We start from the raw sequence: 16,149 nt of genomic DNA, 5'->3' as shown, positions 1-16,149 counted from the left end.
AGACGCCTACTGTTCCCAGTGCGCCGCCAAGGTCGGAGGACACCGCCGAGGACGAGAATGTTGCTGACTGGGACCCCCTCCAGATGCTGGTGGACGTTGCAGCCGAGGCGGTGCCAGAGAAGCACACGTCTACAGTGGTGAGCAATCCTGTGTGCTATGCGATTGTTAAACACATTATTCAGAAACCCCGATTACAAGCGCAGGTACAAATTCTGTCTTTACATATTAATGCCCACTATTTTTTACCTCAATATTTACCAATGTCAGTGCAGATAATTTCTTTATTTCTTTGTGGCATCAAATTTATGAGCATTATTATAGAGCCTGTTTTACCTGTTATTGCCCCTTAGGGAACACAGTGTGATCCCGCGCCACAGATCGGAGGACCACTGAGGCTCTTGTTATCCGCAACGGATGGCCAGGACGGATCGATCCAGGTCACTCACGCAGAACAAGTCAATGCGGTAATTTTAATGTCCTAGTTTCAAGATTACACGCAACTTCCCATACTTTAGTTTCTACTTTGCATAGCTCAATTGAAAGTACTCATATTGTCACGAATGACAGATGATGAGGCGACGAATGAACAGAAACAAAACATTTGATTTGGCAAACTTGAGCTGAAAACACAAATACAAAGAGGTAGTGTCGAAAGTCGACAGAGTAGCACAATCAAGCACAAGAGCGAGACTGACTTGTACGGCACGGCGCGGCTTCCATGGGAGCCTAGAATATTCTACCTCGATCCTTCTTGCACTATACATTCTGCCCATGAATACGCTAGATGGTTCTCCAATTTTCCCAAACTTCTACTTTCACAAAGAAAGATAAACCACACGCAGTGCCAGGAATCGAACCCGAACCACCTGCGTGTGAGCCGGATGTGCTGCCGACTTGGCTACGTAAGCGTGTGGCAATATGTATAGAGGTGATTTATATTTTGCAATTTCTCTCTTCAGGTTTCAAGCACGGAGGGAGACTGCCGACGGCAGTGTGGGTTCCTTGACTTCGAGTCGCTGAAGTCATCCGAGCACGCTCTCCAGGACCTATGTGGGGTCACCATGACTGTTTTTAGTTTGTTAAGCCTCACACCAGCAACCAGGTACAGAAAGAGCGACATTTCAGCTGAGGACAAACTCACCCTCTTCCTTATGAAGCTTAAACTGGGGATCAGCTTCACTGCACTAGCCGCCCTCTTCTCGGTCCACAAGACGACAGCGTCTCGAACATTCAAAACACTACTGGACATTCTAAGTGTGAGGCTCGAGCGCTGGGTGTTTGTGCCAGCTCGAGACATCATCAATGAGTCGCTGCCACCGGCCTTCAAAACACACTATCCAGGCTGTACATTTATCATAGATTGCACAGAGATTCGTACTGAAACTCCCTCCGACCCTGAGCAGCAGCACTACATGTACTCGAGTTACAAGAGTGGCTACACCATCAAATTACTAATTGGCATAATTCCTAATGGCATGATTTCATTCGTATCTAAAATCTATGGGGGGCGACAGAGTGACAGTCACATCACAGTAAATTCAGGGTTTTTATCTTTGGTTCAACCCGGCGATGTCGTTTTAAGCGACAGGGGCTTTCCCAGCATCCGGACTACCATGGCTGAGAAGGGTGCTGTGCTTGTCATGCTGCCTTTCTCAGTTGGAGGTCAGCAGCTTTCCCAAGAGGACATGGACAACACCTTCCACATTGCGCAGGTCCGCATCCATGTGGAGAGAGTAATTCAAAGGCTGAAAAATTTCCACATTTTGAAACACAGAATCCCGCTCACTCTAATCCCACAAATGGACCAGGTCGTCCAAGTATGCTCCGCTCTTGTTAACATGCAGACACCAATTATAAAGAAATAAGAAGACAATAAACAATGTCTCGAACTGAGCCAAGTACGAAACATTGTTTATCTGTCTTCATCTACCTAGCTGTTCCTTCCGTTTGTGCAGAAAATGCTACAAATATGGTAATGCACACTTTGGAGACTTCCCTCAACTGTTGGCTTCTGAAAATATTGTCATGTACAGTCGGGAGCAAAAGTTTGCGGGGCACCAGAGCGCGTGCCGAAATGCATCGCCACGCCGTAGGCGCGCCGCCGCATTAAAAAGCCGCGCTTTGCGCATGCGCGCCCTTCGTGCTGGCAGTGATGTCTCTTTCGCTTGTTTCTGTCTGACTTACTCCTGATAACCGGAGTCGGCGCCAGGGGCGCATGTTGCCGTTTCGCTGGCTGTCATGCCTGGCGTCCTCTTCGGCCGCCACAGCAGCCGCGCTGGGTGACGGAGCGCCTGGTTAACCCCCTCCCCTTCCCTACGCGAGCTCCGTGACAAAGCGCGGCAGCTGAAGCAGACGCGCAGCATGACAGCCAGCGAAGCGCTAACTCGCGCCCCTGGCGCCGGCTCCTGTTATCAGCAGTGCGTCGGAAAGAAACGAGCGAAAGAGACATGAATGCGAACACGAAAGGCACGCATGCGCAAAGCGCGTCTCCTTAATGCGGCGTTGCGCCATCGAACGGCGGGGCGATGTATTTCGGCACGCGCTCCCGTGCCCCATAAACTTTTGCTCCCGACTATACAGTAACTGTAATTTCATCATCATGTAACGGTTAAAATATTTTCCTGTGTAGAAACTGGGGTTTTTGTTTTCCACAACCTCACTCGGCGCATGTTATAGTGGTGCGACCTATGTATGTTTTTCTCTATATGTATGGATTTCAGTTATGCAGCCTTGCCACAGGATGACCGTGCAAAAATACAAGTACTACTTATACAAAGGTGCGACTTATGTACCAACTTTTTCGTAAAAACAACTGTTTATAGGAGGTTTGGCTTATACAATGGTGCGACTTATGGACCAAAAAATATGGTACCGTCTAATGCACGTTAGAAACTCCAGGTTAGCAGTTGTACTACATCGAAGAAATTGGCCCTCATAGCCGAGACTCCAGGTGCCATTTTGAGGCAGACCAGCTTCCCACTGTAAACATTTATGCAACAGGCTTGATTCAGATTTTTAAGATGAAATTAGTACACCTGAGCTAATTATTCTTTAAGTGTTTAGTCAGGTGCTTGTCTTGTCCTCTTAGTGCAACCTCCAAGTGAAGTCTAACATTACTTCTTTTTTTTATGCGTCCGAATCTTACCCTTTCTCTTGACTAAATTAATGAACCAAAGATAATCTGAACCTAAAACAATATTGCTGTCTGGAAGGTCTGTGTAGCGACTCCTTGCAGGCTGCTGGTCACACTGCCCTCGCAAAATTTCTCATCTACACCACGCATCAGAGGCCTGTCAAGGCAGACTAACCCCCACTGTCTAAACATCCATAGAAGTTACTAGGGCCGTGTTCCAAAATGTACTCGATCTTACTCCAGGGTAAGGGTTTTGTATTTCAGCGTAGAAAAACGTACCAGCATCCAGCGTTACTCCACCTGCGTCATCACACGACATGATCTGCCATAGTAACGGATCCATTTGAGTAAGATTTGGAACACATCCTAGGCAACGAGGGCATTTGATAGAGGCTAGTTGCAGTGAAGCTATAGTGTATCGGTTGCATGTGAAAGATACCCAAGTGGACTAAATGAATTTAACCCAGGGATCCTGGGTTCAATCCCCACCCCTGCCCGTTTCAATCTGGATGAGCATCGTGCGGTCGTGTACCACTACTGCGTGGTGCACGTTAAAGACTCCGGGCTAGCGGTTGTACTACACTGGCTAAATTGCTCATCTACAGCTGGGAGATTTGTTGCCCATTGAGGCAGACCAAGTTCTAGGCTGTATAAAGATACACACAACCCAATTTTTTTTTTTTACATCTACTCAGCTAGTGGGAACATTGTCTCATTTTGGTATTGGAAGCAGGTATTTTGTACCCTCATGCTGGTGTCGCTCTTCTGTATTTGAGTTAGCGTGTACTCCATTTCGGCATAACTTGGCAAAAGTTGCAAACGAGGAGAGGTAGTGCCTGGTTTATTTCTTCATAAATTGGGAGGCATTTTTTGTGTGATTTTTACTTCGTCGATTAATCTCCCACCAATCACATTCTTGTATTCACTGCAGCTGTGTTTATAGTGGTTCTTTTTTTTTTATTCATGTATCTTCATGCAATGCATTTATGTTGAACCTATCCATTGCAGTATTTTCGTTTTGTGAAAGTCTCAGCCGCAATGTTTTATATGAATGACCCCATCGTTGGCCGTGCACACTGATAACTGTCAAATATATATTTTTTTGAATGTTGCACATGCCTGTAAACATGTGAAGATGTATAGGTGACATTTTCTTTTATATTTATAAATATGACAGATTCAGAGGTTGTATAACAAGAACTTTATTCAAAAACATCAATTCTACACTGGCAAGTTTGGAAGATCTTTTCCTAAAAAATAAAAATTATTCTTTCATTGATAGCATGTTTTCTTTACTTAAGTGTTCCCTACAGATATGGGGTATAATTACACATAGCCCCAAAAAATGGCATTTTACAGTAATTTCATGATGATTCATGACATTGGGAAAAAGTGGGTGAAGTAAAAATATTCAAATTTTGGTACTGATTCCATGAGAAAACGCTCGTCCCTCTTTACCAGGACAGACTCGGATCCCTTGGGACTATACACATAGAAGATGGCCTTCTTGAGGTTCAACACATACAGTTGTACCTGCACCTGTGTATAGTATGGTTGCGGTGGCTCGAGTGAAAGCTCACCGTCCGTGTTGGTGAGGTAGGCAACATTGCAGATTCCTGCTTCACGATCAAAAATGGGGCGGGTCCTGCACGATTCTGGGCACTTGATTTCAATGAGGACGGTTTCCCCGCTTACTTGGATGAGGCCGTCCGGACTGCAGCAGAGCCAGAGCTGCTCGGGCATGACGACAAGTCCCGTCTGAAACAGTAAACTATAAATATCTTTCTGCACTAAGAGTGCAAGATCAGTGTGGGCATGAAAATCCCTTGCCTCAAAAACCGGTGTGCCCAGTTTACTCTGCAGCTCCTTCCTTGTTGTTGGCTCCGTCTCGATGCCTGCATGTATGCATACAAGGTACGACAAAATGCAAGACAATGTATAAACAGATCATCTACAAAGCTTTGCCTCCACACATTCACTGTGATGTCATCATGCAGTGCATTGCCAAAGTCCAAACTGAGTATGTGCTAATTACCATACTGGACAGCTTTGTTTGTGAAGCGCTTCGGTCTGCACATGCCCAAGGCTAGAGCCTCAAAGTTTCGTCCTCTTGTGCGAATCGCATTCGCGGTTGTGCTTGAGATGGGCATGCGGCGCTCTTCATGCCACCTGGAAGCATTAGCCAGACAAAATGCAAAGCAGGCAAAAGCTCTTCCCACCACCCAAGCAAAGCAAAGCAAGCAACCATTTTGCACCATTCACATGCTGTGATAGTACATTCAAAGGATTACAAGGTGTAATAATGTTCTAAGACTAGTTTTGTAACGTGGTAATTTATGTGTAGTTTTGTAGCATGGTAATTCACGCACAGGCGTCAAAAGCATGGATCTTCATGTGACGTTATACCTAAGGTCGTCGTTCTAGGAGCACTTGAAACTGCGCTGCATGTCTTTTTGCAACCATCTGCAAGAGCACGAGGGTTATTTAAGCATCGACCGGCAATGAGAGCGGAGAGAGCATCAATTTTGCGTCGGGCTCAGCAAATCTTGAACAGCAACCTTTGATGTAGCTTACTTGTCAAAAAAGCAGTGAATTGTGCGAGGTGTGAGTGGGGCTGGCACTTAAGCTCTAGTTCTCTTCATCTTCCAGTAATGTTCTACCTCCTCGAAATGCAAGAGCCACTCGAGGCACCTCGCACGACTGATTTTTTGTCAAGCCTGCAGAATTATTTTAAAGGTTGCTGCATCAGATCTGCCCAGTTCAACACAGAATTAGTTTTCGCTCTATGCTCTCCTTGCACTTCATGCCAAAAGTGCAAATCTGTAGCACAGCTCTAAATGTTCCCAAAACAACGCCCTTTAGCACATGAAGGTCCCTGCCTTCAACAGCTGAGCACGCATCACTCTGTAATACTTTAACTACACCAGATCAAACGTTTGGTTTTTATGAGCCACTTCCCTACAGAAAAATTTGCTATACATTTTTTGGGATGTTTCTTTTGTTGTAATTATTGAAAATTGGGTCTTTATAATATGGTAGTTGATCTGAAAAGAATGTGCTTCACAGTGGTAACTATAAGCACTTGATAGATACTCACACCGAGTCATGCAACAGGACAGGGAGAAGGTGAAATGCTTCAAACAGGCTCACGCCACATGCAGAAGCCACATGCCAGCGAGAAGTACAAAGGCTGAAGAGCAATGGAGTTAAGACTCGCATACAAGCAATGCAAACAAGCCACTTTGGAAAGGTGTTAAGAGATGAAGGACCAGCTATGTTAAACATTGCTACATCTGGCCGCAGTCTCTGTGATGCAGGATATAGTGCAAGCAGAAACATGCCAGGGGTTTGTTGACTGGCCCATCGTAGCCACTGCCAAGTCCTCGACATCGCAGAGGAACATGACGTTGGCGACATACTGCTCCTGCAATGTATCGTCAAGCGCCGACAAAAAGTTCACAGCTTTAAAAGACATCCTCAGGCCCGTGGAGCAGGCGGTCATGTGGTAGACCTCGCGAGGCCCTTTCATGGCAGCGAGGAGCCCCACAAGCCTTGCCTTGTCCACGGACAGGGACACCTTGGCGACCATGTCATCTACGACTTTCCTGCATATCAAATCATTGGTACTCCTGCGGGAAAGTTTTAGAATCTCCATCAAGGGGCCCTGGATTTCAGGGTAGCATTCCACCATAACTGACGGCGACGCGGGTCGAATGTCGGGGCACGAGGTTGATGGACCTGAAAAAAAAATAAAGGTTTTATACCAGCTCTCTATCGAGCTGAAAATTGTCATTAATATTATAGTCAAGAGATGCACAGTCCTTTACACAAAACTAAACCAAGGCTGAACTCTTGATTTTGCAATCTTTCCTCATCATCTGTGAGGAACAATTTAACAGCACATTATTTTTCGGCCTCTGAATATAGTGTTATTTATCTGCATGGGCAGATAAATAACAGATTTTTGGGAAAAAATAACCTGGAAACAAATCCTTGATGTCTTTGTTGGGGTCGTAAACAGGTTTTCCGCTCGGTTTGCCCCACTGCTGAGGCCGACTGGTGCACGACGAATCCTCGGCATTATTAATAAAAAAACAAACTGCGGCACAATGCTTGCAGCAACCTGCGACACCCGCCCGGCAAGAACAGGTACCGGTCACGACCGTGCGTGGGGACCTTGATAGCTAAAAGAAAAAGATTGTTCAACTTTATGAACCAATTTTTTTTTTTCGAAATGATCATGGGCGAAAACAATATATATTCAAGTAACTATCGTACTATGCCAGCGTCGTCCGCGAAACAAAAATATATCTTCAGCGTGAAAGAACTCTCCGCAGCACCGCTTCTGCTGGAGGTTCAGCGGCGGAAAAAGACACTGGTCGCATTCTCGACGTCTACGAGAACGCACGCCAACAGTGGTTCATTGCTGTCACGAATCTTCTTAGGATCAGTAGCAACAACGTTATTTCAATGTGAAACGTAAACAAGCACCACTCACCTGCAGAGATATGTCGTACACGACGTTCGGTCGCACCTGCGACACGCACTTCGCCCCCACCTCGTTCGTCGAGCCGTCGATGATCTCCTCCACAGAAAACACATGCTTCTGCAGCTTCTCGCCTTTCTTTAAATTTGCCCCGCGAAAGAATTCGCTGACGCTTTCGATTTTTTGGAGGCCGCACCGTAAACGAAGCATATTCAAGCCGGAGTAAACAATACAGTTATGGCGCCGAGACGCTACCGACGCGACCAGGTGTTGAGGTGGCGGCGCCACCGTCGCGAATTCAAAGCGCCCCCTGGTTGGCTGCTTCGATTCTATAGTAGCGAAATATATGATAAAACCATGAACATGAATGTGTATAAGTGTAAACAATATGACAATGAGTTTAGGATAGAAAGTAAAATCACAGTCGGTATAGAAGGCCGATATCTGTGAGGAAATTAAAAACACAACTATATGGACTGAGCGGTTCGTCACCTAGTAGTACGGCAAGGTGTAGTGGAATGTGTTCTTTATAAAGCAGTGAGTAGTGTTTATACCGGCATTGGTCATACATAGGGCATTCAATGAGTATGTGCATAATACTTAGAGGTAGGTTGCAGTGCACACATTCAGGGGCATCCTCCCCGCTCAAGAGGTGTCCATGTGTGAGACGAGTATGACCGATTCGTAGCCTACACAGTACGACTTCGTAAAAGCGCTCCCGATGTCGGGCGCTCTCCCACTCGCCTAGAAGAGGTTTGATTGCATGTAGTTTGTTGCCGGTTTCGCCGTTCCATTGCAGCTGCCACTTTGCTTTGATGAACGTTTCAGAGAATTGTGGTAATCTTTGTAGGGTATTTGGTGTGTGTCAATTTCTATATCATTAGCAGAACTGGCTGCACTATCAGCTGCTTCATTTCCAGGAATGCCAACATGGCTAGGAACCCAGCATAAGACTATGTCAAAATTTTTCGTTGCAGCCAGGATTATCTTGTACTTTGACTCAGAAACCAGTGGGTTTTTTACACGGTTCATTGATGCGACAGCCTTCAGAGAGCTTAAAGAGTCGGTGTAGATTACAGTGTGAGAAAGGCGTTTTTTGATTATGTAATCAACAGCTAACAACAAACCATAAAGCTCTGCTGTTAGTATAGAGGCTTTTGAATTTATTCTCTTCACCTGATTTACCGATGGTCCCACCATAGCACAGCCTACTACGGAGTCTTTTTTTGTCCCGTCTGTATAAAAACTGGCATACTTGTGATATTTGGTCTGAAGCTCAAAGAAGTTCTGCGTTATGACTTCCTGTGGAACATTCTTTTTGTTATACTTGGTCAGTGTAAGGTCGCAATGTATCTGGCAGTTGTTCCATGGAGCTATTTCCGGAGGGTATTGGACCAACTGAGGCTTTGCATCCATCCCAACGGATTGTGCTGCAGTATTATTCCTAATAGAAAAAGGGTGAACTGTGGAAGGTTTGTTTTCAAATGTGCATTGGAACTTGATCGTCTCAATATTATCTCGAACGGGGTGCTCCGCGACCGAGCGAACCCTGACAGAGTACATAAAACCCAGGGAAAACCTCCTATACTCAAGGGACAATTTGTTTGCTTCCGCGTAAAGGCTAAGCACTGGGGAGGTACGAAATGCACCAGTAGCCAGTCGCAGTCCTTGATGATGAATAGGATCTAACATCTTTAGAACTGATGCCCAAGCAGAGTTATAGACAATACAACCATAATCAAGCTGGGAGCGAATGACTGAGTGATAGATACGCAGCAGACACAGTCGGTCCGAGCCCCATGATGCATGTGACAAGACCTTAAGGATGTTTAGAGATTTAAGGCACTTGAGTTTTAATCTCTTAATGTGTGGAACGAAAGTCAACTTGGAATCGAACACAAGGCCCAAAAACTTGTGCTCATTTTTTACAACAATAGGAGAACCATACATGTTCAAAGACGGTTCCTGAAGAGCACCACGTCGACGAGAAAAGTTGACACAAGCTGTTTTTTCGGGAGAAAATTTAAACCCATTCGTATCGGCCCATCTGACCAAATTATTGACCGCAAGTTGAACGCGACGTTCACAAATTGAGAGATTACAGGATGAAACGGAGATCTGGAGATCATCAACATATAAGGAATATTGCACCGAAGGAGGAATTACACGGCCAATGGAATTAAGTTTGACGATAAAAAGAGTGACACTCAGTACACCCCCCTGAGGGACTCCATTCTCCTGTAAAAACTCCCTAGAGAGAGTTTTTCCCAGCCTCACGCGGAACGTACGGTGCTGCAGGTAACTCTGTATGGCACTCAACATTCGGCCACGGAAACCAAGATCGAATAAATCTTGCAAAATGCCGTAACGCCAGGCTGTGTCATATGCTTTTTCCAAATCAAAGAAGATGGAGAGACACTGTTGTCTGTTGACAAACGCCTTACGTACGAAGGTCTCAAAGCGGACAAGATGATCGACAGTGAACCGTGCTGACCGAAAGCCACACTGGAACTTATCAAGGCAGCTGTTTCGTTCTAGAAAAAACATGAGTCTCTTGTTAATCATCCTTTCTAATGTCTTAGAAAGACAGCTAGTTAGAGCTATTGGTCTGTAGCTAGATGCACAAGAGGGATCTTTGCCGGGCTTAAGCACTGGTACAACCACAGCAGTCTTCCAGGAGGATGGAAAGTGGCCCTCGAGCCAAACTCTATTAAAAAGGTACAAAATTAGCTCCATAGTGGATGGATGAAGATGTTCGAGCATTTTATAATGAATACCATCTGGTCCAGGGGCAGTTTGCTTGGAACAAAGAAGTGCCATTTGAAGTTTGTATATTGTAAATAGAGTGTTGTAGGGTTCGTGCGTGCCACCTGATGTGATAACAGCTTTTTTTTCTGCATTGATCTTGTATCGCTGGAACGTTAGGGTGTAATGTTCCGAACTGGAGACATACTCGAAGTGTTCACCGAGGATGTTGGCCTGTTCCTCAAGGCTTGCAGAACAAACTCCTTTCCGACTCAAGAGTGGGACAGTGAATGCCCGGTAAGAGCCGTCAATTTTATGTACGCTATCCCAGACTTCCTTTGCAGATACAGTGCTGTTAATTGAAGAAGCGTACCCTCTAGAACTTTTTTTCTTAGCTTGCCTTCTAATCCACCTCGCCTGGGACCTTTTTCTCTTAAATTCAATAAGATTGTGTGTTGTAGGGTAGCGCCTAAATATACCCCACGCTCGATTTTGTTCTTTTTTGGCCAAACGGCAATCTTTGTTCCACCAGGGCTTTGGTCTCCTGGGCAGATGCGAGGACGTCATGGGGATGGAGAGAATGGCAGCCTGTAAAATGTGCCGAGTGATATGTTGAGTGGCATTATTGATATCAAGATCGTCAAGTGATGTGCATGCAAAAAGAGATGATTCTTTAAAGGTAGGCCAGTCGGCATTTTCGAATTTCCAACGAGGACAGCGTGTTGGGACTGTCATGGGAAGATGGTTAAATTCTAAGATGATGGGAAAGTGGTCACTTCCGTGAGGATTCGGTATGACCTTCCATGAAAGCAATGGGAATAATGATGGGTGACAAATAGATAGGTCAATGGAAGTGAAAGTGTGAGTTGCTGAGCTAAAATATGTAGATTCATTTGTGTTCAGCAGGCACAATCCCGCAGAAAGCAAAAAACGTTCAACAAGGGCCCCTCTAGAATCCCGTCTGTCACTACCCCACAGGGGATTGTGTGCATTAAAATCTCCTAAAAGTAAAAAAGGTGAAGGAAGTTGATTAACAAGGTCTTCTAGCTCCTCCATATGTAACTGATAATTGGGAGCTACATACAATGAGCAGACTGTGATTATTCGATCTAACAAAATACGTGTAGCCACCGCCTCAAGTGAAGTCTGCAGGGCTACCTCGTTAGAAGGAATTGAACGTTGGACAACCACCGCAACACCTCCAGCTGCGTGAGCTGCATGTGTACGGTCCCTTCGAAACACCTGGAAGTGTTTTAAAACATCGGTGTGGGTGGTTTTTAGGTGCGTTTCCTGTAAGCAACATGCAATGGGCCGGTGATCCTCTAAAAGATCGCTCACATCATCGTAGTTAGACAGGAGGCCTCTACAGTTCCCCTGAAGGAAGAAAGACATTTATCTTCAATAAAGGAAACGCCTCAATAAGTGTTTTACGCAAAAATTGTGAAATGTAGTTTATGCGTCTTTTGGTGCCACAATCCGTGGGATGGTTTTCTTTTTTACAGTGTCTTTAGGCCGTCCTCCAGCCTCACAGGAGGCCGAGGAAACAGCCTGTTTGAGAGAGAGGAAGGTCCTCATCGGAGAGTGGGACGCTCACATCCATCTTCTTATCCAATGAGACCTTGGGTCCTCTGGGCGGTAGAGGTGAATCTGACCGCCCAGGCTTTGAAGAGCTGCCAGAGGCACGGGGAGGCAGCCCCCGACCCCGGCCAGAAGGGCCAGCTAGTGCCGGTGACGACACGTCTGGCTCCTTGGAGGGTGCAGCACCCTCCTTAGAGGGCACAATACACTCATTGGAGCATGAAGGCAGTGGGTTGCCCACTGTCTTCGGACGTACGTAAAAGGACCCTTGTGGAGATGACAGGTCTTCCGGGGAAGTCTGCGTCTCCACGGATGCCATAGACAGTGGGGGTCCCCTTCGCACTGCCTCGGCATATGAACCCTTGCCTTCAAGGCAAGCTGTTCTCTAGCGTCTTGGTAGCTGAGATTGTGTTTGACCTTAAATGTAATTATCTCCTTTTCTTCCTTCCATTTCGGACATGTGCGTGAAAATGCGGGGAGTGGTCCGCCACAGTTTATGCATTTATGGTTGTCTTCACATATGTCAGCGACGTGGTCAGTGGCACTACATTTCGCACAAGTTTCACGGCCACGGCAGTTTCGGGAGACATGCCCAAAACGCTGGCAACGAAAGCACCGCTGTGGGTTTGGAACGAAAGGACGAACTCTGCAGTTTAGATACCCTGCCTTCACGGTGGAAGGCAGAGAGTGGAGTTCAAAAGTCAGGACTAGGTGTCGGGTTGTTATCTCCTGTCCGTCTCGTCGTAGCGTGATTCGCCGCACGGCAACAACAGCACTCCGACGCAGCCCTTCAAGAATTTCTTCTTCAGTACACTGAAGGAGGTCATCCTCAGAGATGACGCCGCGGACAGTATTTAAAGTCCGGTGCGGGGTTACACAAACTTGGTGTTCACCTAAGCTAGTCAACTTCAGTAATGCTGTGCTTTGAGTTTTGTTTTCTACCTCAACGAGGAGGTCTCCAGCAAGTTTTTTTTGCCTTGTAATTCTTTCCAATCGTCTGCTCTAGGACCTTAGAGACAAGGAAAGGTGACATCTTTGATAACAGTAGAGAGTCGTTCGCAGCATGAAGTACAAGAAATCGTGAAAAGGTGTCGGGTTCTTTGGCTTTTTCAAAAGTAGGGGGAGCGGGGCGAACCCTTTTGGAGGGTCGCTCTGCTCGGGGTTTAGAAGAGAGGGGAGCCATAAGAAGGCAAAGGGTGTTCAGAATCTGTGGCGCGCCGCCCACCACGGAGCCCAACGAGGGAATAGGTAACACCCCATAACAAATATGGCTTTGCTGGAAGCATTACTCTATTAGCGCTACCCAGGAACTATAACCAAGTGTGGATCTGGACGAGAGTATCTGTCACCACCCAAGGTTAGCCCTTGCCGCCAAAGAAGTTGAAAAGGAAAGAGAAATGAGAAGAGTGAAAAGGAGGAGGAGACAAGTGTGAAAGAAGGGAGGGGATAGTAGAAGGACTGGCGACTAGACTGAATCATCCTGGCCGGGCCTTACCAGGACTCCCGTCTATGAGAAGCAGGGGCCGAAGTGGTGTATTGCCTCGCCCGGGGGGCCCCGAAGGGTCCAAACCTACCCCGGGCTTGGCTCAACCACCAGGATGCCCTTTTCCCCAGACACGGGAAAGCCACGCACAGTCAGACGTGGGCGGGCGAACCCGCATGGCTCGGGGTCCGTGGAGACGCCACTCTCCAAACACCTGCTTTCACAGGTGCCCCCTGCGGGGCCGACAAGATTGTAAAAGTTGTAACTGACAATGGAAGCAACTTCATCAAGGCATTTAAAGAATTCGGCGTTGATAGCCCAACAGAAGGCAAGCTTGTTATACAGTCGCAAGTAACAAACACGAATAAGCCATTTCTTATTGAATATCTTTTTGTGGTTAGCGTACTCATTCGCCACAAATGCAAGTTATCCCGTGAAATCACACCACATCTTCCTTGCAGATGCATCTGAGGACGTCCTTTTCTCTCATGATACCAGTTAAGCCGCCACGCTTTCGCTTCCGCATCATCTGCGGTGTGGTTGCCACACTTCGAGTCTGATCGTGACGTCCGACGTCAAGAACGCGCTTAACAAATGTCCGGCTTGCAGCAAGGGTTGGGCAGAAATACTCATAAATGCATTTGGAAATACAAATACTGGGATACTTTAAAATAGTAGCTAAAATGCTGATACTGAAATATATCTGTAAAAGTGTATCGCAATATGTATCGGAAATACATTTTAGATAGAGGCAAAAAGTATTTCGCAATACAAATACAGCAGTACATTTTAGGGAGGGCAGAAATACAAATACAGAAATACTGATACTGCAATACATTTTCCAACTTTATTTGAGACCAAATTAGATTAAACTTGGAGTTGGAAGTTTTTGATCCTGAAATTACTTTCCCGTGGGCTTGGCACTTTGCCTTGGTCGCCTTTAACCGGGAAGACCGACACGTATGTCCAAAATTCTGGACACTTCATCGAGCTCACATCGGGCCTCGAACTGCGGGACGACGAGAGCCTTGTCTCCTTCGACGTCGTGTCGCTTTTCACAAGTGTGCCTGTGCCTCTCGCAGTGTCTGTGACGCGGGAGGCCCTCTCGTCTGACACGAGACTCTCCGAAAGAATGTGCCTTGAGGTGGACGAAATTTGCCGTCTACTGGAATTCTGCCTATCCAGCACTCATTTTTCTTTTGCTGGCCGCTTCTACAGACAAACCAGTGGTACGGCTATGGGTGCTGCGGTCTCCGTCACTGTGGCAAACCTCGTAATGGAGGCGATCGAGAGAAAAGCCCTGGACACTTTCTCCCCAGGACCCGTGTGTTTCCTGCGGTATGTCGATGACTGCTTTTGTGTTGTAAAGACCAGTGAGATCGACCGTCTCCACACACATCTCAACTCCATCGAGCCAGCGATTCAATTCACGATTGAGCACGAATCAGATGGCTGTCTCCCCTTCCTAGACGTCTGTGCAGTGAGAAAGTCCGGCCGCCTGGACTTCCATGTGTATAGGAAGCCGACACACACAGGCCGATACCTGGACTTTTCCTCAAGCCACCCTAGGGCACATAAGTCTTCCGTGGCTTCGGCACTCGTCAGACGGGCGATCACAATCTGCACATCAGAGGAGACCCTTCGAAAAGAGATCGAAACGATCAAACAAGACCTGCGGAAGAATGGCTACCCAGCTGGTTTTGTAAAAAGCACGATCAAAAAAATTCGACGCACCCCTTCAACCCAAGACGCCCCCCCTCCCTCCACCCGCGTGTGTGTACCCTACATCAAGGGCACAAGCGAGGTTCTCGCCCAAGTACTGCGACAGTACGGCATAGCGGTATCACACAGGCCAGTCTCGACCATCGGCGGCCTTCTCCCCCTGCCAAAGGATCGCCCACCGAGGGAGAGGGCACAGGGACTGGTTTATAAAATTCCTTGCGGTGACTGCCCCGCGTCGTACGTTGGGGAAATGAAAAACTATCCAGAGCGCCTGCGGCGCCACCGCTACGACATCGCGAAGAAAAATGTGGAGGGAAGCGCGCTGGCCGAACACGTCGAGAAGATGAACCACTCCATCGACCTTGACAACAGCTCCATCCTCGGAACGGAGAAAAACTGGCAGAGACGCCTCCTGTTGGAGTCGTGGCACACTCAATGCACACGTGGCAACATCAGCCACTATAAACCAGCCGACGCAGCCGATATCGCTCTGTGGGCTCGGTGGCTGTGCCACAACGCAAACCACTAATCCGTTCAACTTTTTCGTGCAGGTTAGTAAACCGTGCAGTCTTTTCTCTAAAAAAAACAAGTAATTACTTTTTGATACAGCTGGTGAGCCCGCAGTGTTGCGTTGTTATTTCGATAGAGTGCTTCCATACCATCCGTTCCTTGCTGTTGCAATCGGGTGACATTGAAACAAATCCTGGTCCTGATACTAAAGCCATACTAGCCGAGCTAAAAAAACTATCCACCGGTCAATCGAAATTACTTGCGGAGGTACAAGACCTTAAAACCCACCTTTTAACAACAGACAAAGCCATATCAGATTTCAGCTCGAAAACCATTATCAATATATCGCCCCCGTGCGCACAGAGTTAGAAAATGTAAAAATCAAGACAGCTCAGACGGCCCGTTTGGTCTGTGGCCTGGAGGCGCGACTGGACGATGCCGAAAATCATTCTCGACGCAACTTCATTTTCTATGGCATACCTAACTCCAATG

The 16,149-nt window shown here is 46.8% G+C and overlaps 1 protein-coding gene across 1 annotated transcript; it reads left to right on the top strand.

Moving 5' to 3' along the window:
* Positions 1 to 260: 260 nt before the first annotated feature.
* On the top strand, positions 261 to 1,865 carry LOC120844453. The gene is made up of 3 exons (XM_040216246.1): positions 261 to 266; positions 351 to 464; positions 960 to 1,865. The coding sequence occupies exons 1-3, from the start codon at positions 261 to 263 to the stop codon at positions 1,863 to 1,865; spliced, it is 1,026 nt and encodes a 341-aa protein (XP_040072180.1).
* Positions 1,866 to 16,149: the final 14,284 nt, after the last annotated feature.

The sequence above is a fragment of the Ixodes scapularis genome, unplaced genomic scaffold (genome assembly GCF_016920785.2).
Source record: "Ixodes scapularis isolate PalLabHiFi unplaced genomic scaffold, ASM1692078v2 PGA_scaffold13__105_contigs__length_92229423, whole genome shotgun sequence".
Taxonomy (NCBI): Eukaryota; Metazoa; Arthropoda; class Arachnida; order Ixodida; family Ixodidae; genus Ixodes; species Ixodes scapularis.
The sequence above is the reverse complement of the archived record's forward strand: the minus strand, read 5'-3'. Positions and strand labels throughout refer to the sequence as shown.

What these genes read in the sequence shown, in the direction of transcription:
- LOC120844453 (XM_040216246.1), top strand. An exon ending in ACGCAGAACAAGTCAATGCG is followed by an intron (nt 465 to 959) that starts GTAATTTTAATG and finishes TTCTCTCTTCAG; the next exon opens with GTTTCAAGCACGGAGGGAGA.